The 27,561-nt window shown below is 41.4% G+C and overlaps 3 protein-coding genes across 9 annotated transcripts in view; 2 read left to right on the forward strand and 1 right to left on the reverse strand.

Moving 5' to 3' along the window:
- Positions 1 to 679: 679 nt before the first annotated feature.
- Positions 680 to 12,338, forward strand: LOC117568517 (uncharacterized). Of its 2 annotated transcripts, none has more exons than XM_034249218.2 (9): positions 680 to 880; positions 2,594 to 3,847; positions 3,941 to 4,071; positions 8,993 to 9,223; positions 9,296 to 9,623; positions 9,693 to 9,863; positions 10,090 to 10,378; positions 10,440 to 10,878; positions 10,939 to 12,338. In XM_034249218.2, the coding sequence occupies exons 1-9, from the start codon at positions 718 to 720 to the stop codon at positions 11,824 to 11,826; spliced, it is 3,894 nt and encodes a 1,297-aa protein (XP_034105109.1). In that variant the 5' UTR covers positions 680 to 717; the 3' UTR covers positions 11,827 to 12,338. The 2 variants fall into 2 exon arrangements, with proteins under 2 accessions (XP_034105109.1, XP_051861905.1); XM_052005945.1 differs by lacking the exon at positions 680 to 880 and adding an exon at positions 882 to 921.
- LOC117568518 (cilia- and flagella-associated protein 157) lies at positions 5,696 to 7,837 on the forward strand. The gene has a single exon (XM_034249220.2). The coding sequence runs from the start codon at positions 5,807 to 5,809 to the stop codon at positions 7,598 to 7,600; it is 1,794 nt and encodes a 597-aa protein (XP_034105111.1). The 5' UTR covers positions 5,696 to 5,806; the 3' UTR covers positions 7,601 to 7,837.
- Positions 12,339 to 19,350: 7,012 nt separating the features above from the next.
- The window catches only part of LOC117566879 (receptor-type guanylate cyclase Gyc76C-like), a 46,924-nt gene continuing 38,713 nt past the window's right edge, over positions 19,351 to 27,561 (reverse strand). For 4 of the 6 annotated variants that reach the window (XM_052005385.1, XM_034246489.2, XM_052005384.1 and 1 more), the window contains exons 4-18: positions 26,811 to 27,033; positions 26,535 to 26,732; positions 26,366 to 26,431; positions 25,318 to 25,530; positions 25,094 to 25,248; positions 24,797 to 25,019; positions 24,560 to 24,731; positions 23,781 to 23,941; positions 23,367 to 23,657; positions 22,973 to 23,305; positions 22,749 to 22,914; positions 22,375 to 22,684; positions 22,086 to 22,314; positions 21,859 to 22,023; positions 19,351 to 21,796 (exon numbers count right to left, since the gene is read on the reverse strand). In XM_052005385.1, the coding sequence (XP_051861345.1) occupies positions 19,940 to 21,796; positions 21,859 to 22,023; positions 22,086 to 22,314; positions 22,375 to 22,684; positions 22,749 to 22,914; positions 22,973 to 23,305; positions 23,367 to 23,657; positions 23,781 to 23,941; positions 24,560 to 24,731; positions 24,797 to 25,019; positions 25,094 to 25,248; positions 25,318 to 25,530; positions 26,366 to 26,431; positions 26,535 to 26,732; positions 26,811 to 26,975 (4,704 nt within the window). In that variant the 5' untranslated portion in view covers positions 26,976 to 27,033 and the 3' untranslated portion in view covers positions 19,351 to 19,939. Of the gene's footprint in view, positions 21,797 to 21,858; positions 22,024 to 22,085; positions 22,315 to 22,374; positions 22,685 to 22,748; positions 22,915 to 22,972; positions 23,306 to 23,366; positions 23,658 to 23,776; positions 23,942 to 24,559; positions 24,732 to 24,796; positions 25,020 to 25,093; positions 25,265 to 25,317; positions 25,531 to 26,365; positions 26,432 to 26,534; positions 26,733 to 26,810; positions 27,034 to 27,561 lie in introns of those variants that run through there. The other 2 variants (XM_052005386.1, XM_034246490.2) reach the window with 2 other exon arrangements.

The following is a 27,561-nucleotide window of genomic DNA, read 5'->3' on the forward strand; positions in this document are numbered from 1 at the left end:
AACAAACAAGAGTCTGGCCAAGCAAATATTTATTTTAATATGATGAAAGATAAATGTGAATGCCTCTAAGCAGGTCGTTAAACAGCTCGCTAGCCAAGGGGAGAACAATGGATAAATTGCGTTAAAACAGCAAATCATGAGCTGCTGCGGATAATAAACAAAATTCCATCGCACTCGCATTACATTGGAAAATGTCCATTAAGGATATCAAATAGCCATTTGTCGCAGGTCTCTTTTGTATTTTAATCATTTTCATAGAAAATTGAATTAATAATAGACAATTTATTAGTGCTTTCTTCCTTTTGCGTTGCGGGGGATCATAACTTAGAGCAACATCTCGACTTTTGGACAAGTTATTGTTCAATTTGTTTTAACGATTTCTTTTTTGCTTTTTGTGTGTTTCATTTTCTTTACAGCAATGCTGGAGCGAAAGCCATTGACATTAATTTCTAATGGAGCATCTGAAAGCGTTCCGACCGCCACGAACACAATACAAATAAATAACAGAAGTGAATTGCAAACCCAACTCGGTTGAGCGACGACCCCTTGCCAAGAACGAATACTCACCACCCCTTGAGCTGGGTATTGGGTATGTCTGGTAAGGCGCCGAGCTTGCCACAACAATAACGGCTCAATTCGTCTTGCCCCGAGACAACAACACCAACATCAAGAACACAGCAACAGCCAGAGCCACATCGAGTGACGACTAGACCAGAGATGACGATGGCTCGAAGGAAGCGCACAAGAAGGAAAATGCCAACGAATCGAAAGCGGAAGAAGACAGTTGGCACGTCAGCGTCAGGCCTGAAATCAGTAGTCAAGTGGAAGATTATGATATCATCAATAATGTTCCTTCTATGCTACTGCTGCTCCTCCACAAGTGAGTGACAGTCGCCCCCGGTGCGATGTAAATGAAAGAACGTCTGAATCTCCAATTTGTGTGTTGTCCTCCTTTCTGTTTTTTTTTTTTTTTGCCTTCTCGTATTTGTCTTTCTCTTGGCAGCATCTATCATAAACCAAGCGTTACTTTGTCAGGAATTAGTCTTTGTTCTTCATAAAAGTAATGCCAATTGCAAAATACTTTTATTCTATTTATTTAACCTTTAAGCCTAAGACTGATTTATGGTATGTTTATCTCTGAGGTTGTCTTGGGAATTAAGCCCTTAAGAATAGGTAAAGATATTCTTTCGGGTGCTAAGTTTATCTCATAACTAGCACCCTTGGTGCAAAGTCGAAAATGTCGTGACTCTTTGCTGTAAAAGCCCAGATAAATTACAAGGAAAAGGATAAAAGGGGGAAAGAACAACCCCTCAAAATAGTGCACTTGAAAGCAATTCAAAGAATTTTGTTATTCAGCTAAAACGCAATCTGAATTGGATCTGTAACACTTCCCGCTCAAATTGAGTTACACTCAATCATTGACTTAGTTCATTCACATCATTTCAATAATGTTGCATTCATTGACATTTCTTGTCAATCAGCGCTCAAATAGCTTTTTAAAAGAGAGAAGCGAGAAATGAAAAAAATACGAATCGATTAAATTTTCTTTGCAAAAGTTGTTTTACATTTGCTGACATTAGTCAAGACTAAGTTGAGGTAAATAGAGATTGTTATTTGTCTAATGAAAACTTCCTTAAAAGTTAATTAAGTACGATAGTCTTTTACTTTGCTGACGCTTTGATTGTTATTCCTTTAAAGAAAATTCCTTTAAAGAAAATATGTCTAAAGGCCTTTAAGACAGTTTTTCACTTAGCTGGCACTTTCATTTATACCTACAAATATAAAAAGAGATTGCTATTTTACTAAAGAATACATCCTTAAGACTTAATTTCTTTATTTTCGAACTTTCACCTCCGTTTTCATTAATTATTGACTAATATTCATTTAGCAATCAATCATTCACTTAATGAATCAGAATTACTTTGTCTACTATCTCTTAAATTCTTAATATTCACAAATCAATAAGAAACTTCTGTCTGCCATTCTAAGCAATCAATCATTTTGAGATATAGATGACACTATTAGAAAACAATCTTTCAGTTCGCACTATTACTTTTCTTTTACTTTAGCATCAAGTCATTGTCTTGCACCTATTAAATACTCATTATTTATGAGTGCCTGGCAAATTTGTCAATCCATCAAAATCGCAGCCCGTTAGTGATGGCACTTTGGCCTAAAGATGTCACTGCTATCGTTTAGTCGCTGTCTGTTTGTGGCTGCCATTAGGATGACATTAGGAATGTGAGCGAGAACATTCATCATTCGTTCCGACATTCGCATTCCCATTCGGAATCGCAATCGCAATCGTTTTCTCGGTTTTGCCTCTGCCACCAACTGAAGGCACTTAACCAACAACAAAGCAGAGGGCGTGATGCGATGGGAAAGGGGGCGTGACACGAGAGCAGAACTCCCGCTGCTGTCAGACAATAAGAAATAAATTACAAAGGCTTGTGCATAATTCTTATCTCTCTTCTTTGCATGTGATGATTAATTTGTTCGTTTTGTTCGTTGCCAACTTCAACTGAACTCAACTCCAACTCCAACCCCCTCTCGACGATTCTGTTTGGTGAATGTGACTCGATTTCAACAAAAGGTCACGTGCTGGCTGTTCGAAGGGGTCGCCTGATGTCCCCAAGCACATTCACTGCACTCAGCGGCGACCTGCATGTGCAGATCCAATTCAGCGAGGACGATGCACAAATTTCGCCTTCAACCACAACAACAGAGTCGGTTACAGCAACGACAACAACAACAAAAACACTGAATGCCAGTGACACCCACTTAAACATGGATGCGGAGGGCAGCAGCAGGCTGAACACCATAATGAGCACTTTAGTCATTAGCAAAATCATTAATGATGCTGCCGCCGAGGAGAGCAACAGGAGTTCGGTGGTATTGCAGCGACGACGCAAAGAGATTGTCCAGAATATACCGCTCTTTCCGGATCCGCGACAGAACGTCACTCAGATCACGGTACCATGTCAGACCTTTGTGCGCGGTGGTCTCTATGAGATGCAGGTGGTTAGGAATCTCAAGACCACCACAATCGACTCTAATGAAGTCAGCAATGAGCTGACCACAACCACTTTGATGCCATCGCAGGATGAGCGACTGCTGCAGACGCTGGACGTGCGATGGCCCAGTGCCGAGATGATTGTGAGTCCACTTACGTTGCGCACGTATCCCAAATCGCCGGTGAACGTCACGTTGCGCTTTCCGGAAGTCAACTGTGAGCGTGCCCTGCATGGGGAGCAGCCGTCGTTGCCCGAGTTTTGGCTGGAGCTCGTCTACTGTGGCAAGGATCGCAGCTGTGCTCATAGTCTGAGTAATGTGTCCAAGTCGAGCGTGCTCTTTGCCGAGCAGGTTCGCGGTTTTCCCAAGCTGAAGACGTTGCATTTGGGCTGCGAGCTGTTTGGTCTGGCAGGGAATTATGCGGTGCAATTGCGTCCAATGCTGACCACACTGAATGTGCCGACGACGCGTCGGTTGATCAGCGTGGATTGGAGCGATGAATTTGTGTTCAATGTGTATGCGAGAAGCATCTTTCCCTGTGATCCGCACTCGGGTGTGGGCGTCCTCTATGAGTATCCGGGCTGCATTCTCGAGCAGGGCGATCGAGTGCGTCTCTATGCCAAGTTGCGTGCCGATGTCGCCTCACTGAAGCCACCCACAACGCTGCACTATGTTGCCGAGCAGCGGGTCATCAAGAGCCAGCACTCACTGTACTTTAACTGCGAACTGTTCTCCGAGAAGTATGTGGAGTACTGCTTCGTTTATGTCAGCCAGGCGATATCCGGTGCTGTGGCGGATGTGCGCATGGACTGTGTGCCCACCTTGCCAGTGAGTGGTAAGTGCAACTTCTCCCCGTCTCTAAGAGGCTTATGTAGTTCCTCTGCGTATGAGTCAATGTTAATCTACTTAACTGCTTGCAACTTCACAGATTCCGACACCGGTGGCTGGGGCAGCTGGAGCGAGTGGACACCTTGTTCGACCAATTGCCTGGGAGGCACGCGCAATCGTTATCGATTCTGTGATTCGCCGCCGCCGCGTTATGGAGCCAAATTCTGTGAGGTATGTCATCTATGTATGCACATATGTAGTACTCTCTAAGTTAAGTCTTCTTTTCCGCTTGTTAAGTCTCCTTTCCTATCCTTGTGTGTAAATCTCCAAAGTTAAGCATTTTATTTACTATCCTAATTTTTTGGCTACGTGCAGAACTTTCGCTTGTTACTTTTACTTTTGACTCGCCATCTCTTCTGCCTTCCGCCTTACGCTTTCTGCCTTCCTCGCTCGCACTCATGCAATAAATTGAGCTCGCACAACTTATTCACACTGACACGCACTCACACATGCTTACACAGACATGTGTCTGCATGTATCGGTGTGTGTGTGCGTGTGTGCAGCTTAGGCGGGTTAACATTCGAGTTCATGTTTTACTTTTGCTCTTTCTCCTCCCTTTTGTGCACTATTCGTATCAACAACTACGAGCTCCATATCTCATTGTTGTGCCGACAATAAAAAAAAATGGTGATAGAGGGCGAGGCGAGGCGAGGCGGGGCGGGTTCACATTGCCTAGTGTGTATGATTCGGTTGTGTGGGAGGCGTGATGGGCGAGGAAGAGAGGGAAAGAGAGAGAGGGAGTGGGGATAGGCTATTGCCGGCGGCCATGTTTGTTGTCTCGGGTGTCTGGCAGATTGTTACAACAGTGCGGCACTTGCTCCAGATTGCGTGGCAAATTTACAATGTTGCCACCCTTTTCAAGTTTTATACATACAGAGCTTGCCATGTTTTGCGATTGGCGCCTCAAACTATGCTATGAAATAACTTAACGATTCACTAAATTTAATGTGCACTGTGCACACTCTACTGAGTAATTCAGATAGATCTCAACTATCGCTAGACTTTAATGCAGTTTTCATGATTTTTAAGATTAGATTGCATTGAAAAACTTTTTATAGTTTGTGAATATAAAACAGAGTCAGGGTTAAATTGTATTTGTATATTTTTCTGTCTGTTTGTTGCTTTGTTTGTAAGTTTAGATGTTATCTTAAAAATACTTGGAAACTTAAAACTTCGGTATGCAAAAATAGTTTACATTTGATGTAACATTTCCTTCACAGCATTTAAGTAACTAACAAGAAAAGGTCAAGACAAAAGTTTCCCACTTTTATTCACAAAACAAAAACGTAATTGCTGCGAGTATTTGTGCTATTAAAATATGAGAAGAACGTGAAAATACAAATGCAAATATGCTACACGTGCAAGGTGCAATTACATTTCCTGCCATATCACAATGGAGCATCCCGTTGAGCTTTGTCTCTGGTGTCCTCCATTGTTGGCGAAGCTCCACTTCATTATCGAAAAACTTCCGACAGGAAAATTAAGCGATTGCAGCACACTTTTGTCTTTTGCAGCAATTGTGAAAAAAACTATACTAGTTGCAGAGCTTTTTTACTTACGAATATTCGCTTTGTTTTGTGCTAGAATAATGTCGAGCACTCTCGAAATGAAGCTTAAGTGAGATTATAATACAGGTGTAAGTATTATCAGGAGTTGCATTAATACGTTGTTAAAAGTTAGACTTGTAAAAGCTTTTAAGGACAGTGCTAAGCCGTAAGCTTATGATAAAAGCTTTCACACATTGTCTTGACAACCATGTTTGGCTAATTTTTGTTTATCAGAAATGCTGATAAATAAACAAAATACAAAATTTCGCTTAGCATGCCAACAGACGAAATACATTTGAATTCATTTGTACACAAAATTTCATTTAAATCGAATTAAGAGTTGAATCATAACTTACACAATGCCGCCGAAACGAAAGTCATCGAAGAGCAAGTCCAAGGATAAGGAGGCGAATAAGGTGTCACAAGTGGACAGGACCTTCTATGAGCTGCAAATCACCGACCTGAATCAGAAGTTGGCCCGACTTCGGGCTCATCTAGCGAGTCTCGATGAGGCGAATGTGGTGATGACTGCCAAGCTGCAGGACATTGATCATGATCGCACAGATGTGGCTGCCCATTTGGAGCGAACACTTGCGGAGCGTAATAATTCGATAACGGAGTTGGAGGAGCGCTTGGTGGAGGTGTCCAAGGTGCGTAACGAGGAGAATCGCGTGGCCCAGGAGAAAATCGCCGACTTGGAGGGCAAATACAAGGCGATGCACGATCAGTTGACATCGGAGATCAAGTTGCTCAATGGCAAATTGAATTCGCTGGACGAATTTCGCATTCAGCGCGATGTGCTGCTAGCCAAGTTCGATGATCAGGAGTCGGAGATTAAGGAGAAAGAGAAGTATCACAAGGAAGCACTCTACAATATGGAACAAGCAGCTGTCGTAGAGAAGGATGCACTCAAGAAGGAGGTGGAGGCAAAGTTGCTGCAAGTCTCGGAGGATTTTACGCGCTCTAGTGAGATTCGCAATGCGGGCTACACGCGTCGCCTGATCCGTGAGAATATTGCGCTGCAGAAGGAGATCGATATGCTAGTGATGTCGCAGATCAAGATACAGCAGCAGTACAACAACCAGAAGGAAAAGCACAAGGAGATCATCGAGCAGTACAGCGCTTTGGATCAGATCAAGAACGAGCTGGTGCGCAACTCCATCAATAAGATCAAGATCATTGAGGGATTGACGCACAACTACGAGACACTCAAAGCCAAGTATGTGGAGGCATTGCAATATCGTCGTGCCTACGAGGAACAACAGAAAACCGAGCAGCAGTTGGATGAGACCAACAAGGATGCAGCTGGTAAAGTGAGATCACTGTGTCGACGCGTCGAGAACATGATGCTAGAGAAGAAGCACTTGGAGGCGATGCACGATCAGCACGAGGGCGAGATTGTGCGACTGCGCGGCATCATTCAGCAGATCAAGGCAACGGTGCGTGATGCCATCATCACCCAACAGGGCGTCACGCTCTTCCCCGAGCGACTGGAGGAGGCCAATGTGGATGAGCCACATGTCATCCAAGAAGTACGCGAGGAAGCTCTCTCTATGAACAAACTGGCACGCATTGATTTGCTTACCCAGCTGATGAATATCGTTAGTTCGCATTCGGCTGAGCTGCCCAAAACTCCATCTATAGAAACGATTGAAACCGCTACATCAGAGTTGTACACTCCTGGCAAGATGGGCTTCATGCCACACAAGCCACGTCCAGCTGTTTGCGATCTCTTCGAGACCGAGGTGCGCAAACCGTTGCCCGATCTGCGTGTGACGTTGCCCGATTGTCTGCTCAAGGGACAGGTTCAGGCTGGCGATGTTGAGAAGCGCGGCGAACGCGCCAACATCATTGATGTGGAGATGGGCACCACGTTGTATGTGTCCTCATCTCGCGAGGATGATATAGTCGAAATGGACGAAGAGCCACTTGAAGAGCCCGAAGGCTCCAGCTCTTCTGTATCGGTGAAGAAGGAGAGCAGTGAAGGCAGTGCAGCAGCTCCAGCTATTATGCCGCTAACCAAACAGGAAGATAAGATTATTGACACCAAATCTGCGCACAGTGTGACCACGGTGGGCACCACCTCAGGTCCAATGGGCGAGGAAGAGGAACTGGATGAAGAGGACGAGTTTGAGATACATCTCTTCTATTAACAATTTTATTGCATGTTGGAAATGCTTACAAATAAAAGACTTACAGTGAATTTAATTGGATCTCGCTACAAGAAACACAAGAAACTGAAGAAAAAAATTAAGTGAACCAGTTGGGAAAGGAACTATGACAGGAGAAGGACCATTAGAATAATTATCTGTAGTATATGTTGAGGTTTGATGATGTGCATACTATTATTTAAAAAAAATAAAATAAACTTACGTCCAAATTAAGGACATATTTAGGATTCATTTTAACGAATGTTGAGTTTATATTTAAATGGTTGGGTAATGATGTTAATTATAAGAATAATAATAATTTGGAACTAAACACGAGAAAATGCTCAAGATCACTTTGGGAGAAGAGTGAGTCATCTTCCCTAATGTTTATCCAATATTTATAGGAAGACTACTCTAATACGGAATTACGTAAAAATTAAGCATATAGTACATTAAATCATCACTCCAGTAATGTAATTGATGAAACTTTACAGATTTTAGACTTTCTGATTAATCAATTCTGTTAATATGAATGTCTACAGTAAAGATTGGTCTTTACAGAAATACACTTGGCCCTCGCTTAACACGGGGGTTACGTTCCTAGAAATCCTCGTGTTAAGCGAAATAGTGTTAAGCGAAACATGGATTCAGTACAAAATAAGGGGTTACGTTCGCAAAATTCAAAATTGGCAGCAAAAAAAATGTTTTATTGTTCAAATTTGGTCTGTTTTTATTAAAGTGTCATATATTTGTTCAAAATTCACCAAAAGTTATTATGCATATGCCTTTAATAAATGCATAACATTCATATTTTCATAATTAAAAGTTGGTATTAAATTAAAAAAGTCGCTTCATATAATTAATTAACAGGTTAAACTTTATAGAAACTTGAAAATGTTAAAAAGTAAGAAGATCATATACTTCAATTCATATCAAATTTGAAATCCATTTGGTGGCATTTATAGTTTAAGCCAGTTTGTTTCAACATGTTTTCTCATTTTGGTGGATCCTTATCCAAAAAATCGTGTAAGAACGAGGTTTTTAGCAGGGGGATGTTAAAAGGGGGATGGGAGCAAATTTGTAACAGTGTAAGACCTATGTTAGTTCGTGCTAAAAGAGTCCGAGTTAAGAGGGTCTGGTGTATAAACAATTAACTATAATTTGCATTTCGTCGAAAAAAACTGAGTTAAGTGTTGAATAAATCCTTAATATCTGAATTTCACAATATATGTATATTTTATTGGAATCTATGTTTAAGTTTTGTGGCTTATAAAAATAGCAAATTTGTTATAATTTAAAAAGTACTAAGTACCAATTAAATAACATATCATTTCTCTAACAAACAGTCGAATGAATAAAAGATTAATTTTCATCTCTATCTCGTACATTTTGTAGGGTCCATCTGTGCAAACGGAGAAGTGCAACAAGAGCATTGCTGACACCTGGGACTGTATCTATGAGACAAGCGGCCACATGCTCACCAAGTCCAATGTGACTGAGCTTAATCAAGAGATTGGACCTGGCTGCCGTTGTGGCTGCATTGTGCATCTGGGTTCATCGAAACCCAAACGCATCATAGCTGGAGCTACGCAAAGTTGCCCCGGACGCAGTTTCTGGCTCATACAGGTAGACTTCGCTTTCAAAAGCCACATACATATTCATTAAAGCATAGTAATTAAAAATAACTTCTCTATCTAGGTTGACGGGGAGGAAACTATCTCCTTGCAACTCAGCTTCCTGCGGCTGCCATGTGGCACACAGTACATCAAGGTGCGCGACGGTCCCTCGTTGTCCTCCACATTGTTGGTGGAGCTTAATGGCAATGGCGCTGCGGGGGCAGGTGGCATAAGGCGTCCTGCTGTTGATGGGTCTGGTCATATTGGTGTTCCGTTAACTGTCGAGTCGACGGGGGCACAGCTTTTGGTGGAATTCTTTTCTGGCGACACAAGCGGAAATTCAACGTCAAGCGCTGGCTACGATGCTGCATCCTGCACCGGTGGCTTCATGGCCAACGTCAGGCAATTGGGTGAGCCAAAATTGTGATAAGAAAATGTTTTGGTACAGTTTGTTAACTGCTTTTTCTTTTATATGTTAGTTGCCAGAGGCATGAGCAATAGCAGCACAATTCTGGCGGCGACAAGATTGTCTGTGAAGAGTCGCAGCAGCAGCGTGCAAAAGAAACCGCTCTCCAAGATGCGTTTCACATTGGTTCATCTCAGCGCCATGATTTTTGCCAGCATCATCATTCTAATAAGTGCGCTTTTGGGTGAGTAAATTGTCATTTTCAAAATGGCGGCAGGGCAAACGCTATCCAGGGCTGCACAACCATAAGTTCGTTGCTGTCTGTGACGTCATAAATTGAGCTTTGACAATATGCTTCCATGATGCTTGCAAGTTTATTGTCAACATGGTTGCGACTTTTGCCAGCGAGAAAAGCAATTGTCAGCGTAGCACAAAGAGACTTGCGCATAACTCTGTCACTCCCTCAACAGGTGCCCAATATGTGGTGCGTTATCGCAAGTATCATTTGGCTGTGGCGCGACGTCAGGACGAGGGTTCCCATCTGCATACGCCCCGCGCATCCCTCAGCTCGTTGCATGGGCCACCGTCTCGTGCCATTTCGACGACCACGCTGCTCTCCGAGGTGATTTATCTGGTGAAAATGCGACCCAAGCGTCAACTGCGGCACTCCATCTTGCGGGAAAGCGCCGATGTGGAGCATGTAACTGATGAGACGGAGTTCAAAGATGCCGAAGCAGACGAGCAAATGGCCCACAATGGGTAAGTCGGTGAATCCGCATACAAAAATAATCAATTGTCATAAACATTCTGTTTTTTGCAGTGAGGAAGCAGCTGGATTTGGTAGCAACGCTTCGATGCTGACGCTACGCAATGAACGCGCCTCCTTGACATCCCTGTCACCGGGTGCAGAGAGTCTTAGTCCTGTTGGCTCGCCGTCGTCAGGCGAAGCTGAGCTAGAACTACAGCATATCAATGACACTGCCAAGATAGATTCACCGCCCGATCCGCTGAGCTGCAAAGATAGCGCCAAGGACTCGGAATCGATCATTTCGTCGGGCATGAGCTCACTGTGCAATAGTCCGCCACTCAATAGCAAAAGAATGAGCAAGTACTCGGATCGCTACGATGCAGTTACGTTGAAGCTGCTCAGCTCTCGCCTGGACGAGAGTTTGCGGGATGCCAAGTCACTGAACTCCGGCTCCGGTTCGCTTTGCTTAGGTCGCATGGGATCGCGCAGTGTAAGCGCCTCGCTGACCAACGTGAGTAGGGATTCGCTTCTGTCATTTATAGATCTGTTAATGCAACTCCTTGTTTCTTAGGGCTGTTATTCGCCGGCGGCGAGCGTGGTCAGCACAGCGACCATACGGACGACCAGCAATCCCAAGGAGTCCAAGGATCAACAGAACCGCAAGAAGCTGCTCACTCGTCCCGGCTCCGAGTTCTCGCTGGGCAATCAGGAGGAACTCGAGATGGACTACTATGATTACAATGTAATCAATGCGGGTGCGGCGCCTGGCTCCTATCTGGGCATGGATCCCGCCTATTGCATATGGATACCGCCATTCGAGGAGACGCCCGAGCGTGAGGATGAGGATAAAACGCCCGAGCCAGCATCTGTGCCCGAGGAAACAAATCCACTCTACGAGGAAATCCAAATGCCCAAGTATGGACATTATTTATGTCCAGGCAGCAAGGGCACAACTGCTGACAATACGCCCAGCTCGGAGGAACGTTCGCTGCCCAGCAGCCAGCAGCAGTCGAAGGCAACGTCGCCCTGCGAGACGCATCAGAAGAGCAGCACATCGCAGAAGACGCCAACCAAACAGCCCACGCCGTACATGTCTCGCAAGCAGCGACGTCAAGCCAGACAACAGCTGAAGCTGAGCAACGAGCTGACATTGGGATCGGGATCGGAGACACTGCGTCCGAGTGCAGCTACTAAACACATAGCGGAAATTGCTGCAGTGCATCAGAACGTGTCGAAGATGACGGATAGCGTGGACTCGAGTCAATCGATGACGGGTTCATATGTCGAAAAGGAAACGCTGGTGGAGAAGGGCTCAAGTGATCTGCAAGAGTATCTTGCTCTGGAGGATATTCAGTTCGCCGATGAAAGTGGCAGTGACTATGAGGCAGCTAATCTCAAGCAAAAACATCAGACCATGGATGGTGCCATAAGAACCAGATCGAAAGAGGCTGCCGTATAAGTAGGGAAGCAAATCAATAGCTTGTATATAGAAGAGTTCTTAAATTTAGTTAAGGATAGTATGTGTTACGGGTAGCAACATATATCAGCAGTACGCATATAAGACCACCAATAGGTTAGATTCAGGAAGATTTACATTTAACTTAGGTCGGTTCAATTATAGGCTCGAGTAAAGCTCAAGCATTGGTTTTCATCAAAGAATCAATTCAAATATGTAAATAATTATAATAACTTAAAAACGATGCTAGTCATTAGATTAAGTTTATGCTTTGTATTCGTATCATTCGATTGCCATATTCAACTTAAAAACCCTTTATTGCGGCCTTTTGTGATTATTTATTGTTTACTTATCAAAATCTAGTCAAAATTCAGTTTTATTTAATAAGCAAGGAGCAAGATCAACTATCGGCAATATTATTATGATGAACTATCGTGTAAAAATATTTAAATTCTGGATTTAAAAATTGGTATACTCGTAATAAGAAGTAGCTGATAAAAACTTCGATAGTTGAAGCGATCCGTTAAAAGAGTATTATTAGATCACTATGTATACAAGTTGATATTAAATCCATTTGACTGTAGCTCTTAGCTATGTATACAAGTTGATATTAAATCCATTTGACTGTAGCTCTTAGCCATCATATATTAATATATACGATACATATACACAAAAAGACACCAAAAATAAAGTCATTAAATACATTAATATTGAAAAACAAACAAATACCGAATTTCTACAGAAATATTTCTTTGCTCTGCAGCTAAGAAATATCTCTGTAGAGCAATTTTGCGATATTGTTAGAACCAGATTTTTGACATGGACGAAGAAATCTAGGTTTATCAATGTCTACTGAGATGTTAGGACAAATCTCATCGAGAACTGATGTGTAGACTTGCTTTTCCTTGATATACGCTCTCAGCTCATGACGTTCCAGTTCGCGTTTCATTTTCGTAATTAATGGATCGTCCTTAACTCTCTGATTTGGATGCATCGAAGTACAAATACAACAGTTTTGTGTCTTCGGAACATTTGTTGGCTCATCGTATCCAATAATAACTCTATATGGCTCCATAACACTTTTCTTTAGTTCCATATCTCTTTGTTCCTTAGTTACAAGCTTATCTTGATTTTTCTTTAACTCGCCAAGTTGTCTTATTTTTCGAATCTCCCGTTGCACTTTTTGCTTAAAATTCAGTGTTTCCGCTTGTTTGGTTGGTTTCGATACCACGGAAGTTACCTTCGACGCTTTGGTTGAATCGATGCGATAATATTTATCATCATAGGGATAATGTAAATAGCGATTTATGTCAATATCACTAACAGATATATCCTCCATCTCCGATATACGCATATCGCCTTCGGTGAAATATTTTCTGATTTTATCAGCGTGATAAGCGGATCCAATGGAACTACTTGTACTTGTGGAAGATATAAAGCTTCCCCATTTGCGCTTCGAAGATGTATCTCCAGATTCCTCATCTTTCGTATAATTAAAAATTCTACGTTGTTCTTCCTGTGTCAGTTGGGCGAATTCATACGGGGTAATTGATCTTACAACCGGCAAATCGTGTGATTTACGAATTGGATAAGCTTGTGGCAAAACGGAACTTATCGTACGTTTAACAACTAAAGGATCACCATATTTCTGATTATCTTTTTGCTTATTCTCGGTTGGCTTTGTGTCAATCAATTGTATACGAGTTTGGCTTTTATCGGTTGGCTCTGTGTCAATCAATTGCATATGAGATTGGCTTTTATGCAAGTTAAAACCTTCGTCCAAGGGGATCGACAAGTTACTTGTTGGTGTCGCAATCATACTGACCGTATCCTCATGAATTTTAGGATGTGGTTTTAGCGGAATGACTTTACGTTTTCCTAATGATCTTAGAAATTTACGACTTTGAGGTATAGAATGTCCTTTCGATACCATTTTCTCGATATTTGCCAAGTCTCGCGATATATCATCAAGGCTTTTTTTTGATTTTCTGTTATATTTCAACTTTTTAGCGTGAGAGATACTTTTAAAAATTGTTGAGGATCGGTCAGATCTTAGATCGCTCTCCCTTTTCAAAATTATTGAGGATCGCTCAGATCTTACATCGCTCTCCCTTTTTAACACAATATCTTTTAATGAAGATCTCCTCGAATTTTCTAAAGAATCTGCTATTGTGACTTCATTATAATTTTCACTTAAACGTACACTTTTGATTTCTTCGATTTGATCGTTTTTTCCTTTTGGTTCTGCTTTACTTACTTGCTTTACTGCTTTATGATAGCTATATTTGGATGAAATACTCGTTGAAGTGTCGGACGTTGGTGATATTTTGGAAATAATTTTCAAATATGTTTTCATAGCATTGGTACCTGCAATTTGATTGATATTGATTTCATCTTGCTCTACTCTATTAATTGTGTTCACTTGGTCCTTTTCCAATTTCTTTTTTCTTTCCGTTAAATGTATATTTATAACGTCGGATGGTTTTTTTGTCCTCTCCGTTAAATGTATATTTTTAACGTCGGATTTTTTGTGTATTTTATGGCTTTTCTTAATTCTCTTACTCAATGTTTTTGACTGAGGTTGTCCGGTAACAGCTTTCAGATATCCTTTCATTTCATTCGTAACTAAAGTTTGACTGATATTCAATACATCTTGTTCGGATCGTTTTTTTCTTTTACGTCCTTGTGTTTTATTCTTAGTTATTTTCAATGGTTTTGACTGGGGAATGAACGAATTCGACCTTTCCGAAAGCGGAGGCGCTTTATAAACTGGCATTTTATATTTTCCTCTTAACGGAAAATTAATTTCAAGATATGGCGTACCCAATTCTAAATCAGTTCTATCACGATGGATCTTGGGCTTTTCTTCCTGTGCCTTACGATATGATATTTCCTGCAGCATTCTTAAGATGGCATCTGTGATTCTTGTGCTCTTGCCGACTGGTCGATGATCTAGCCTTCGAGGGCTTGGAACCTTATAGATCCGACTAGAAGTACTAGTACTACTACTAGGTGAACTTGGCATCTTTTCGATGGTTTGCTGTCTAGACTGTACAGATGTACTGAGACGTCGTGGTGGCGAGGTTATTATTTCATTTGTTAAAATTGGTTTTTTCTCATTCAATTTGAGTAAATTGAAAAATTCTGATTTAACAGAATTCATTTGATTTGCCGCCTCTAAAAAGATATTTGGTTGATTGAAAATCCGGTTACTTTTCCTTTTTGTAGTCGGCCAACCAAGAGATTGACTTTCGGCTTTCTCTAGTCTGTTTAATAGATTTGCAACTGAACCATGGCCATGAACATCGTTGGCAGTAGGTGAGCTTTCATTATTTACAAACTGTATCATATTTCAAATGTAATTTAGAATTTCGAGTCCTAACAATACGAATGCTATAAGTATATCTATAATTTCATATAGTATTTTGATTACAATTTCATGTGAATCAAAATTCTTATTTTGAAAATTTTGTTTAACCTTGCAGTTTTGTTGATTTTAAAAGTAGATCTGAAAAGAGTGTTAAGGTTTTTTATTCTGATTATGCTTAAAGCATTAAAACAGGTTAAAAGTAAGGGAACTTCACAACTTCTTTATTAGTTTATAAACATTTAAAGAAAACCATTTAAATTTCATGGAATTTTACTCGTAATCAACATGTGTCAATTACAATTGTATCAATGACGAAACTCTCCCACAAATGTCGAAATTCTTTAGAAATATATCTTAGCTCTGCAGCTAAACTCAATTTCTAAAGAACACATGTGTGGGAGAGGTTTGATACTTGGTGGATCCTTCAGCACACTTAACAAGAATACTAGGTTTTTCGGGTGTGAAGTGGGTGTTAATTTTATCGGGTCCGGTTTGAAGGATTTGTTTGTTTCTTAGGTATGCCTTCAGTTCGTCACGTTTGATTTGATCTTTCATCTTAATGATGAACGGCTCATCCTTAACATTTTCTGTGCCATTGATAAAGTCGCAAATACAACAATTGGGTTTATCAGATGCTTCTTTCTTTAGCTGCTTTTCATCGACTTTCTTTGGAAGTTTCTTAGTTTTCGGTTTTGATAATTTCAATTTGGGTTTTGGAGTTTCTTTAATTCTTTGTGGATCATGATACTTTTTGGGATATGGAAAATGCAAAAAAGCAGACAAATCTATATCATCAATACTTATGTCATCCATATCCGATATTTTTGCATCCTCATCATTAAAATAATTTCTCAATTGCTCTTGGCGGAATTTTAAAGTCAAGGCGGAATTTGCTTTAAGTGCCGCATATGTTTGTCGAAAATCTTGATCGTTAAGTTCCTTTTTTAAGCCTCTAAATAACGTATTAAATTCATCTGGGGAAAGTTCTAAGATTTCCATATATGAAATTGGTGGAACATATGGCATCTTTTCCCGAAAGTTCTTATCAAATATGGCCATAGCATCAGAGCGCATTGTTCGACGTACTGCTAATGGTTGGCCAAAGTTATCGAAATTCATGCGATCCTCTAATTCATCCAGATCTAAATTTTCAAGTGGTGACGTTATTGCTGCTGAGCTAGGATCTAGATCATCTTGTGAATGTCGAGGAGATAACATGTTGTATGATCGTAAAGGTCGCAACATTCTGTTCCTCAATATTGGAAAATGTGCTCTCCTAGTATCATTTTTTTCGGAATTCTTCTTTACCTTTGGTTGTTGTAGAAATGATTTTCTAAACTTTTCTAATTCCATTGATATGTTACTAGTATGTTTTGATTTAACTAAACCCTTGGTTGTGCTTTCCTCCGATGGTTTTTTTTCTACAATTTTCTGTAAGCTCTTCATTTTTGGCAGTTTCCCATAATGGGAAAATCGTCTTTCAAATAAAGGCTTTGTTGCCATTAATTTCAATTTCTTCAGATATTCGGCTCTGGCAATAGGATCGTCGAGTTTTTTAAGAAGCGCTCTACCTCTGGATGTGCTTCTGTTAATGGATTTCCTTGGAGAAATTGTGCCTTTCGAACTCTCTTTCGTATTAAGGATTAGATTATCCAGTTCTGAATCTGTTAGTCTTTTCTGCTTAATTTGCTGCTGCTCTAATTGCTTTAAACTCTTCGATAGATCAAATAACACAGCACTTTCTTTTTTTTTTACAACATTGATATTAGAATCGGTATTTCTTTGGGACTCCCTAGTTGATGCTTTTATCGTAGTGTCCTCCATTGTTTTGTCATCTCGATTCAAAGTCACAGTTTGTCTTTTATGGATACTTACACTTTTTCGCTTTGGAGTTGGCATTGGAACCCCTTTGTAATGACCTGTTATCGTTCTGTCATTACTTTGCGGTGGATATGTTATAGACTTTAGCATTTTGAAGATGGCAGCTCTGACCTCAGAGATGCGTGGATGCTCAGTAGCAGCACTCTGAACATCTTTGCTCGCTTTCGGTTTCTTTTCGTAAGTGTAAACTTTTGTGGGCATCCTAAATGTTGTTTTTAATGAGGCGGCAATTCTTTCGGCTTCGCTATCAGATGACAATTCACTAGCGACACTTCCACGTCTTTGCAATTGAAAGCCTTCACTGTTTCTCTTTCTCCATTGCAATATTCTTGCCCTTTCGTTTTCGTCGGGGCTATTAATTGCTCTTGACTTACGCATATTATGCGAAACTTTTCTTAGTCGTTCGAAATTTTCTATTGCCGTTGGTCTTTCACTATACTCATTATAATCACTGAGTTTCCTAGGCATATAATTTGTATTTGCCGTCGATCTTTGGCTATAATCATTGTTATTACTCAGGTGTTTTAACTGCCTATTTTCAGTGTTTCTGCGTGATTCCCGATTCGATTGTTCAGTTAAAGACTTTCTATCTATTGCGGTTGGTCTTTCATTATACTCATTATAATCACTGAGTTTCCTAGGCATATAATTTGTATTTGCCGTCGATCTTTGTCTATAATCATTGTTATTATTTAAGGGTTTTGACTCCCTACTTTCAGTGTTTCTACGTGATTCCCGATTCGATTGTTCAGTTAAAGACTTTCTGTCTATTGTCGTTGCTCTTTCACCAGACTTATTATCATCACTGAGTTTCCTGGGCATATAATCTGTATTTGCCGTCGATCTTTGGCTATAATTATTGTTGGTATTCAAGTGTTTTGACTGCCTATTTTCTGTGTTTCTGTGATTCAGTGATTCCAGCTTCAATTTTTCAGGTAAAGACTTTCTCGTTGAGTCATGGCTGGTAATTGAATTTCTGCTCGACTTTTGTCTGCTCTCAGTGCTTCTTCTTGAATCCGAGTATCCTGAATCGATTTCAATGCTCATTTGCTTTTTCTTCAATTCACTATTCCTCAGGCTCTTTGTTGAATGTTGGCTACCATGGGTTGTTCTTCTTGACCATACGCTAGCAGTTGAGTCTATTCCATCTATGGCATAGCTGTGTCTCCTTTTCGTTTGGTTGCTTTTGCTTTTGCGATAGCTGCTACTGCTATCCGTCTTTCGCCTGCCCAATTCACCACCAATCGACATACGAATGCTATCTTTAGTTTCCCGTTTGCTGCCATCTCTCGTTCTTCTCTCCGATTGTCTCGCTTCTCGGTTTGGTTTCTCCCATTCCTTGGCATAATTTTTACGTTTCTTCCAATCGCCAAATTCATAATTTCTTCCTTGCGAGAGCTTCTCTCTATGCTTTCCTATATATCTCTTTTTAGATAACCACATCCTCGACAACATTGACTTGCAAGAAAATATATTGCATAGCGGAATTTCAACAATCTTATCACGTTTCTTCCTGTTTCTACGAATTAAAGATAAGTCACATCTTATTGGCGAATTACTTGCGGTATAATGCATGACTTGAACGCAATTTAGAATTTGGATTACATTACGAATTTGTCACATTGAATTAAAACTCAAAGACATGTTTTATCTACCCAGTAATTGACGAGTGAAATGGATATGCGTAAGTTGCGATTTGTCGAGAGTAGAGCAGTAAATAGTTGCATTGGTTTTGGGTTTGTATTTATATATGGCAAATTTAACAAATTTCATGGTTTTAAAAATATACATACATACATACAGCTAAAAAACAGCTCAATTGCAACGTGCGAAGCAATTTAGCTCACATTATTTTTGATTTCTTTCTATCTTTCTGTTTTATTCTCATTTAAAATAGCTAATAAAAGTATACATACATACACATACATACATGCATCGATATCGATATATAATTTACATATATGTATATATGTATGTGTGGATATTTATATAGTACATACATAGTCGTTGTAGTAGTATATGTGTATTTAGTTTAGGCTTAAGAATTACGTACAATCACACGCACTTAAAATTTACATACTAGCAAAAACACATTTGATTCCATTTTTGAAAATATATATTTCTTTTGTTATATTCTTTAGCTTTTTAATGCCTTGTTTGCTGGTGGTTGTTTCCATTTGTTATTCATGATTTTGCGCATATAATTTAACTAGAGTTTTGTTTTCAATAATTGTTTGCAAAAATTATGTTTGTTATTTTCGTTTTAGCTGCGCCTTGTGGAAAAGCAAAATTTTCTTTTTCTTTAGTTTTCTTTTTTTTTTTTTTGTATAGTATACTGCATATAAATATATGTATGTGTGAGTGTGTGTGTGTGGTGTAGTGTGTGTGTGTGTGTGGTATTATGCATATATATATATATTCCATTTAATTATATATTTTACTTGTAGTTTATATAAAACAATAACTAGTCTGAAGACCTTGTGACTAGACGGTTCGTTTTCTCTTTTTGTTGTTGTTGTTGTTGATGTTATTGTTGTTAATCGTTTAATTACTCTAATATGTATATGCATTTCGTTATTGTTTAAGATGATCATATAATATATATGTATATATTTAGTTGATATATATCGCTTTTAGAGAGTTGAAGCACAGACACACAACAAATCGACACAAAACGACAATGAACATACAACAATGAAATAAGCCGAAAGAAATTCTATTTATGTATGCGATTTTCTTCTATTTTGTTTTTGTTGAATCCTTCGACATTCCTATTTTTTACCAGCTCGCACTGTTCCTGAGTAACTTTCCTCCATCTCCTCTCTGTTTCTCCTCCTCTCTCCGATCTCTATCCGCTCCTCCAAACTACACAATACTCTCACGATCCCGAGCAGCAGCAGCTGCCGTCATATTGGTGAATCCAGCGCCGGCTCGTCGCAGCGTCGATTCGTTGCCGTTGCCATTGGTGCTGCTGTTGCTGTTGCGCATGCCGTTGCCCTTGAAGAAATTGGCTACCCAATTGCCCAGTTTGCTGCTGCGTGCTCCCCGCTGATTGAGACCCACATGGCCATCCAAGCCACCGCCAACACCATCGCCCGACGCATCGTGGCGGCCATCGATGTCGGCGGCATAGCTGACGCTGTTGCCATGTCCGGTGACGCCCGGCTCCATGTGTTCGAGTGAGTGCCAGCGCTTGGAGTGCGCCATCAACTCCTCGGGCGGCGTGGTGAGCGACGCTTGACGCTGCAGCAGCGGCGATTGCATGTCCTCATCGATGCTCATGCCGCCGTTGCAATTGTTGTTCAAATGCTTGGCACAGCTGCTCGTCGACACGTTGCTGGTGCGTCGCCTGTTGCTGCTGCTGCTGCCGCCGCCTGTGCTGCTCATCCCTGTGGGCACAATGGTGGGATGGGCATTCGCAAAGCTGTTCGAGTAGCGCAGCGGCGGCAGCTGTCCGTTGTCGTGTCGCATCAGCAGACCGACCTCATCGTCGTAGCCATCATTGCCATCCACGGGATTGGCGCCCAGCTCGTCCGTTTCATCCTCGACGGCCACATCGCCATTGGGATTGCCGCTAATCAGCGAGACGCCCGTGTCCAGGGAGCGTGAGTTATTCTTGGACAGCTTCGATGGCGGCAACTTGCCACGCTCGTGCCGCTTGCGCAGCTGCTGCTGCGGCATCGGATCCAGCGAGCGTGACTCACGCAACAGCAGCTCCGCAACATGATGCGCGGCTGACGACGACGCTGAGCTGGACATGACCTGATCGAGGGGCAGCTGCGCGGCGCTAATAATGCGATGCGGTCGCACCATGGCCAACGGCTTGTGCAGCGCATTCGGCTGTCGAATGAGGCTAGCAGCGGCGGCTGCGGCGGCGACGGCGGATGCACCACCGATGCCGCCGTTTAGCTCCAGTTCGCCATCGAGAATGGCGGCTTCGTTAGTATCACAGTTCGTTTCATTTGTATCGGAATGATTCAGCGTGCTGAGCGAGGCCTGGGCGGACTCCAGCAGCGCACCACCTACGAAATGTCCACCCAGTCCATTGAGCGAGGGTCGCTCTCGTTCCCGATCTCGTTCTCGCTCCCTTTCCCTCTTCGCTGGCAATCTCGGCGACTCGCGTGCCACCTGATAGACGGAGCCCTGCAAACTGTACGTAGACTCTACATCCGTGGGCCGTGGCACGCTGCTCTGACGCCGCGAACCGGCGCCACAATTGTGCATGGCCAGCAAACTGGGTTGCCGCGAGTCCGGATTGAGTTTGGGACTCTTGCGTGGACGACTAAACAAAGGCGGCGGCATATCCGTCATATCCACATGCTTCTTTTGTATCGCCTTCTCATTGGCGCCCGTCAGCCACCATGTGACGACCTCACCCTTGCCCTTCATGCTGACCAGGCCGCGTTTCTCGGTGATATAGCCGCCGCCGAGTTTATCCAGCGCCAGCTTACACTTGTTCGATATGTGTATCTTGAGCGCCTCGCCATTGCTCTCCATGCGCGACGCCGTGTTGACCGTATCACCAAAGAGACAATATCGCGGCATCGTGAGACCCACAACGCCGGCAACCACAGGCCCGGTGTGCATACCAATTCGCAGCTTTAGCGTCTCGTTGGGCCGATGGGCAATGCGATGCTGTTTCACTGCGTGCAGCAGATCGAGAGCCATCGAAGCTATTTCGCCCGCATGGCAATCGCCGTTCTTAATAGGCAAACCAGAGACCTGACAATGAACAGACAGAAATTAGTTGATTGACCAAGTGAATTGAATTATGGATTACTTACCACCATGTAGGCATCGCCTATGGTCTCCACTTTGTACACATCATAGCCGCGTATGATGCGATCGAACACCGTGTAGAGATCATTCAAAAAGTTAACCACCTGCAACGGTGTGCTTTCCGCCGACATGGCCGTAAAACCCACAATATCGCTGAAGTAGATCGTCACCTGTGGAAAGGAATCACACGTTAATTATTGCTTGATAAAACTGTGATTATTTATTGCCTTACCAGATCATAGGAGACGGGTTCAACGCCCTGGCCCATGGTCAGTTTCTCGGCCACGGACTGCGGCAGCATGCGATGCAGCAAATCCTCCGTTTTCATTTTCTCCTCGCACAGCAGACGCGTGCGCTCTGAGACAATATCCTCCAAATTGTTGGCATACTTCTCCATCATTTCCATCATTTGATCCATGATGTTTTTGGTCTTGCCGCCGCGCATCTTCTTCAGGCGATTGCTAGCGAATGAGTAAAGAAAATTAGCAATTGTCTTTGCTATGGAGTTGAATAGTATTTACCGTATGGCACCGAATTCGGGCCGCTCCTCGGGATTCTCGGCCCAGCAGTCCTTGATGCAGGCCAGCACATAGTCTGGACACGATTCGGCCTCAATGATGGACTCGACCTCGGGTCGAAATGGCTCCTCGCCCTTCATGGGCAGCTGCTTTACTAAGTCCACAATTTGCTTTGGTTCAAAGTTGGTTTGTCCAAACGGACCCTTACGACTAAATATCTCGTACATGATGATAGCGAATGCATAAATGTCGCCCTTCTGGCTGCCATGCAGATTATGATTGCGCAGCAGTTCCGGTGCGCGCCAAAGTTGATCTGAATTAAAGAAGAGAAAAGGATATTTACCATAAAATTTAATTGATAAACTTTAGGCGCTTACTTCTGTAGTGTTGATGCTCGCCAATGGACTCGCTTTCGGCGCACTGGCGCAGCTCGTGTAGGCCAAAGTCGGTGACCTGCAGCATCCAGCGGGAGGTGACCACACAATTCGAGGATTTGAGATTGCCATGATAGATCAGCTGTGAACTGTGTATGTACATCATGCCCTGCAAATAAATGCACAATCAATTACATATTCAACAAATGATTGATTTAAGTTCCCACCTTGATGAGGTCATTGATGAGCGAGGCGATGAACAAATCATCCAGCTTAATGTCCTCATTCTCAATGATGTCGTAGAGACTGCCTTTGGCGCAATAATCGGTGACTAGCAATATGCGTGTGGGCTCCACACAGGCGCCAATGAAACTGTTGATATTATCATGACGCAATTCACGCAGCAAACGCATCTCCTTCATGATCTCTCGCGAGATATCGCGTTTGCGGGGAAACTTCAACTCCTTGATGCGCACAACGGCACCGCGCAAACGCGCCGTTGAGGTGACAAACTGATGCGACCACCGAGAGCCATAGCTCTGAGCGCTCATCAAACTGACCTGAGAAGTATAGAGTACATTATTAGTAAACAATATTAATTAATCTCAAAGTGCAACTCACTTTGCTGGGCGAGGCGACAATTTCGTTGCCGGAATAGCCTTTGATTTCGCATATATCAATCTTCCAGAGTAGACCCTCAATCTCCAGCTCAATCTTCCACTTGCGATAGATGGACATGGTGACTACGCCGGAGCAGAAGAGCAGCACACCCAACACAACGGCTGCCACCGTGGATGTGTAGTGTGTATCGTCCTTTTTGCACAGCTCATTGGCAAATCCACACATGGGTTCATCGGTGGGTTTCTCGCCACCCGATGGCCAATCAATCGAACCATTAATCAGTTTATACTCCTGCAATGCAAATTGAATGTGAATGTGAATTTGTAGTATAGTATTTTTACGATTTTTTTTCGAAAATGAAATCAAATGGCGCAAACTAAATAATACAAAAAAAAGAAAAGACGACTCACTCACTGGAAGTTCTTCGCCTTGATGGAAATATGCAACGGGCACCATATGATAATTGCAACGTATATTCTCGGTTATGTTCCATTTGTACGGCTTGTAAGCCAGCACCGAGAAATTGCCCTCTGAGTCGCCATACTGATCGATCTTGATTGTGGAACCGGTGACACCTATTTTGGGTTAGAAAGCATATGATTAACTCGATGTCGATTAACAAATAAGAGAGCTATTAGATACTTATTTTCAATAAAGGAATATAATAATATTATATTATAATATAATATAAAATCTATACTTAAATTTTCAATAATATAATATACTGATAAAAAATAATCTGGGACAATATTTGGTATATTTGTATACCACTACATATAAAATATACCATAGAGTACAAAACATACTATCGAAAATATACTCAAATGTACTTAATTAATATACTCACAAAACACTCTCTTATATAGGCTACATTTGGTATATTGGTACATGTTAAATATACCATATAATGCAATATATAATCGAAAAATTGCTCAAATTTACAAAAAAATCTACTGACCAAAAATACTCTCTTATACAGGCTATATTTTGTTTATTAGTATATCACTAAATGCAGAATATACCATAGATAACCATATATGCGAGATTGTTCAGGAATCCTAAGGACTGTAGTTTTTATTGTATTACCAAAAATGGAGAATATATCTTTACTTTATAAGGCCGGGTTCTTTTGGCACAAAGTTACCTCTCTACTCTATGAGAAACAGATAAAATAAGACTGCCAGAGTACTTACTCATATAAGTACGATTTTTGATGATGGTGTCGATAACGCGCGTGCCATTGCTGGCCACATCGGAGATGACTTCATCGGTGAGAACGCGCTCCTCCATGCGCAGCATTTTGTCCAATGCCCAGGCATAGAGCTTGACCGAATCATACAAATACGCGGCATATATCGAAACAAACTGCAAGGTGTTAAAGTACATTAATAAAGTTGGCTTTATAAATATAAAATTAGCCGTTGGTTCACCTTGTTAAACTTGCTCTGTGAGAAGAGCTCGGGCACGGTGAAATTAAATGGCGGCATCGAGCTGTAGTTGCGTACTTGGGCCGTAAACGCCTCGTATCCTTTAGTGGGCGGTGTGGATGCCACAACGAGCAGACTGCGTGCCAATTGATTAAAGTTCTCGGTGCTCTTGCAGTTCTTCATGCGCGTGATTTGATCCACTTTGCGCAAATACTTGGAGGCCTCACTGCAAAAACAGGGTAAGGAAAGATAGCAAGTCAGTCGGCAGGTATTTAATGATAATCATCTTTGCTAATTTACCGCTCGGAATAGACCATCATGTCCACATAGATGACCATGTACTCGCCACGCGCAAACAAACCTGCCGTCTCCATCGAGCTCATGAAGTCCGTTAAGCTGTTCGACGAGCCAAGGAACACATAGATACGCGTGCGATTCATTGTGTTTTGCACCACCTTGGGAGATTGCCAACTATTTAGTTAGGAATGCGCATATATTCGTAAGTTAATTCGTTGACTACTCACCTGATACCAATAGCCGGAGCGACAGCAGGACATCATCATTTCACAGCACTTGCCATAATCATCCATGAACGATTGCTTATGATTGATGGTCATATTCTTTTTAATTGCCTGCTCCTTGAGCAGATCGGCAACGGTGCCCCACACCTCCTCGTACAGTATGGAGAACTTATTCCATGCGTAATATCGCAGCAATGCAATCAGTGACTTGACAACCTGCAAATATGAGAATGCCAGAATGCTTCAGTGCCATTCAAAATGTGCAAATCTATATACATAACATGTAACGAAATGAAGTAAGAAAGCTGCGGAAGAGTGTACTCGACTATTAGATACCTGCTTAGAACATTTTCATTTATTTATTTAAGGAATTTCCTTTTGCTACAAGTATAAATACTTTTCGATTAAAGCGAAGAAACGTTTTAACAATTAGAATTCTAATACTATTAAAATAAATAACAATTCTATTTTAACTATAGATACATTTATTTTTATTTATTTAACTTTTTATATAATATTTTCATGTATGCTAAGATGTATTTTAAGTTCATAGACAAGTCTGGAATGCTAAAATGTTATGCAGTATCAAATGTTCTTCAAAATGTATAGTCAAATTGTAAAAAAAATTATCACAAAATATTCAAAATTTAATAATAATGATGAAGAATTATATTCTAGATGCTGTTCTTAAAATCTTAAGATGATGAATCCCCAGCAACGTGTCTTTGTGGAAAAACTTCAAGTCACGTCTGACGGTAAACTCTATAAATTAATAACTAATCTTCAAAACCTCTTAATTCTTTGTATTATCCTAATACTAAACATAGCTTCTTTTGAAATTAACTCACCTAAGCTTCAAAACAAATTTTAATAAAAAAAACTAGTTTGTGATGTTTTAAAAATTAAAAACATTTTACTTAAGATACTTAAGTATTGTTATTGTTACTTTGAGATAGCTTTCTCTTTAGCACAAACTTGTAAGAGATTACTACACTCTCGCTACTGGGTATTACAATGTATATGCATGATTTATGAGCCATTGCACACTCACCTGCTTATCGGGCGGCTCGGTGCGTGCAAATGTTGGTATTGAGGATGCACGATTCTCTGCGCATTTCTATTTGCCAGAATGTGAAAAGGAAAGAAAGAACATTGTTGTTGTTATTGTTGATGTCAGTGTTAAACGTAGATAAATATGTTATGCGAAGTATGCGACTTACATAGGAAATCATTGGAATGTTGCGACTCTGCGAGACAATTGCTTCCACATAGCAAGGTCCTTCGGGGCCAAATATGGTCGCAATGCCATCGCATATCATCTCGGTGATGGCCTTGGTGGCCAGCACCGTATCACCCTTGGTATCATTCCAGCGCAGCGCTAACGTTACATTTGGCAGCAAATTGGGATCTGTGTTGATCTGTGTGGAGAGTAAATATCAAATTTAATTTTTAATTAATTTCGCGAACTTTGCATTTAATCAACAACTGTGTATTACCTCATTCAGTGCCATTGTCAGCGCACCGGATATGGACAGACCCTGGCGCTCCTTGAGGTCGCCAGTGAGGGCCGTCAGATAGCCGACTGTGAGGATGGTATGATTGCTACAGTCGCGTACTGCCACCGAGAGCAATAGTAGTAAGTTAAAGGGCCAACGCGTCATGGCCCCTTAGGCCGGGGCCGTTCAGCGCGACGCCTATGGGTGCTAACGGATTTACACGCTGCAAGCAGACAGATAAAGGATAAAGGATATGAGTAACAATTGTCAGTCAGGTGACAATCAAATGTATAATATATACACTAGTATAAAACAAAAAACAAAAAAAGAAGCAGGAAAAGGAAATTGCATGTTTGACAAAGTTAAACACATGCTGCTGTTGCTGATGCTGAAATTCATTTGAAGAGACACGAGAATAAAAATGAAATACTATCTTGGTATCTGTTGCAATATCCTGCTTGTCCGTCCGGCTAGTTGACTAGCAAATGTCAAAAGTTGGACACACACACATACGAATGGACTTAAATTCCTTTAGTATCCTTTCACTCAGTTCTTTTTATACTCGCTCCAATGGAGTAAAAGGGTATTGTAACTTACAACGGCCTGACAATCTGGTATATTTTGTACTCAATGGTATATTTTGAATGTAATACTATCTCAATATACCAAATATGGCCTTTGGTATATTAATTTGGTATATTTTAAGAATAATTGCCGTAAGGTTTTGCTTTTATTCAAAATAAGTAACGAG

The sequence above is a fragment of the Drosophila albomicans genome, chromosome 3, assembly GCF_009650485.2.
Source record: "Drosophila albomicans strain 15112-1751.03 chromosome 3, ASM965048v2, whole genome shotgun sequence".
Lineage (NCBI taxonomy): Eukaryota > Metazoa > Arthropoda > Insecta > Diptera > Drosophilidae > Drosophila > Drosophila albomicans.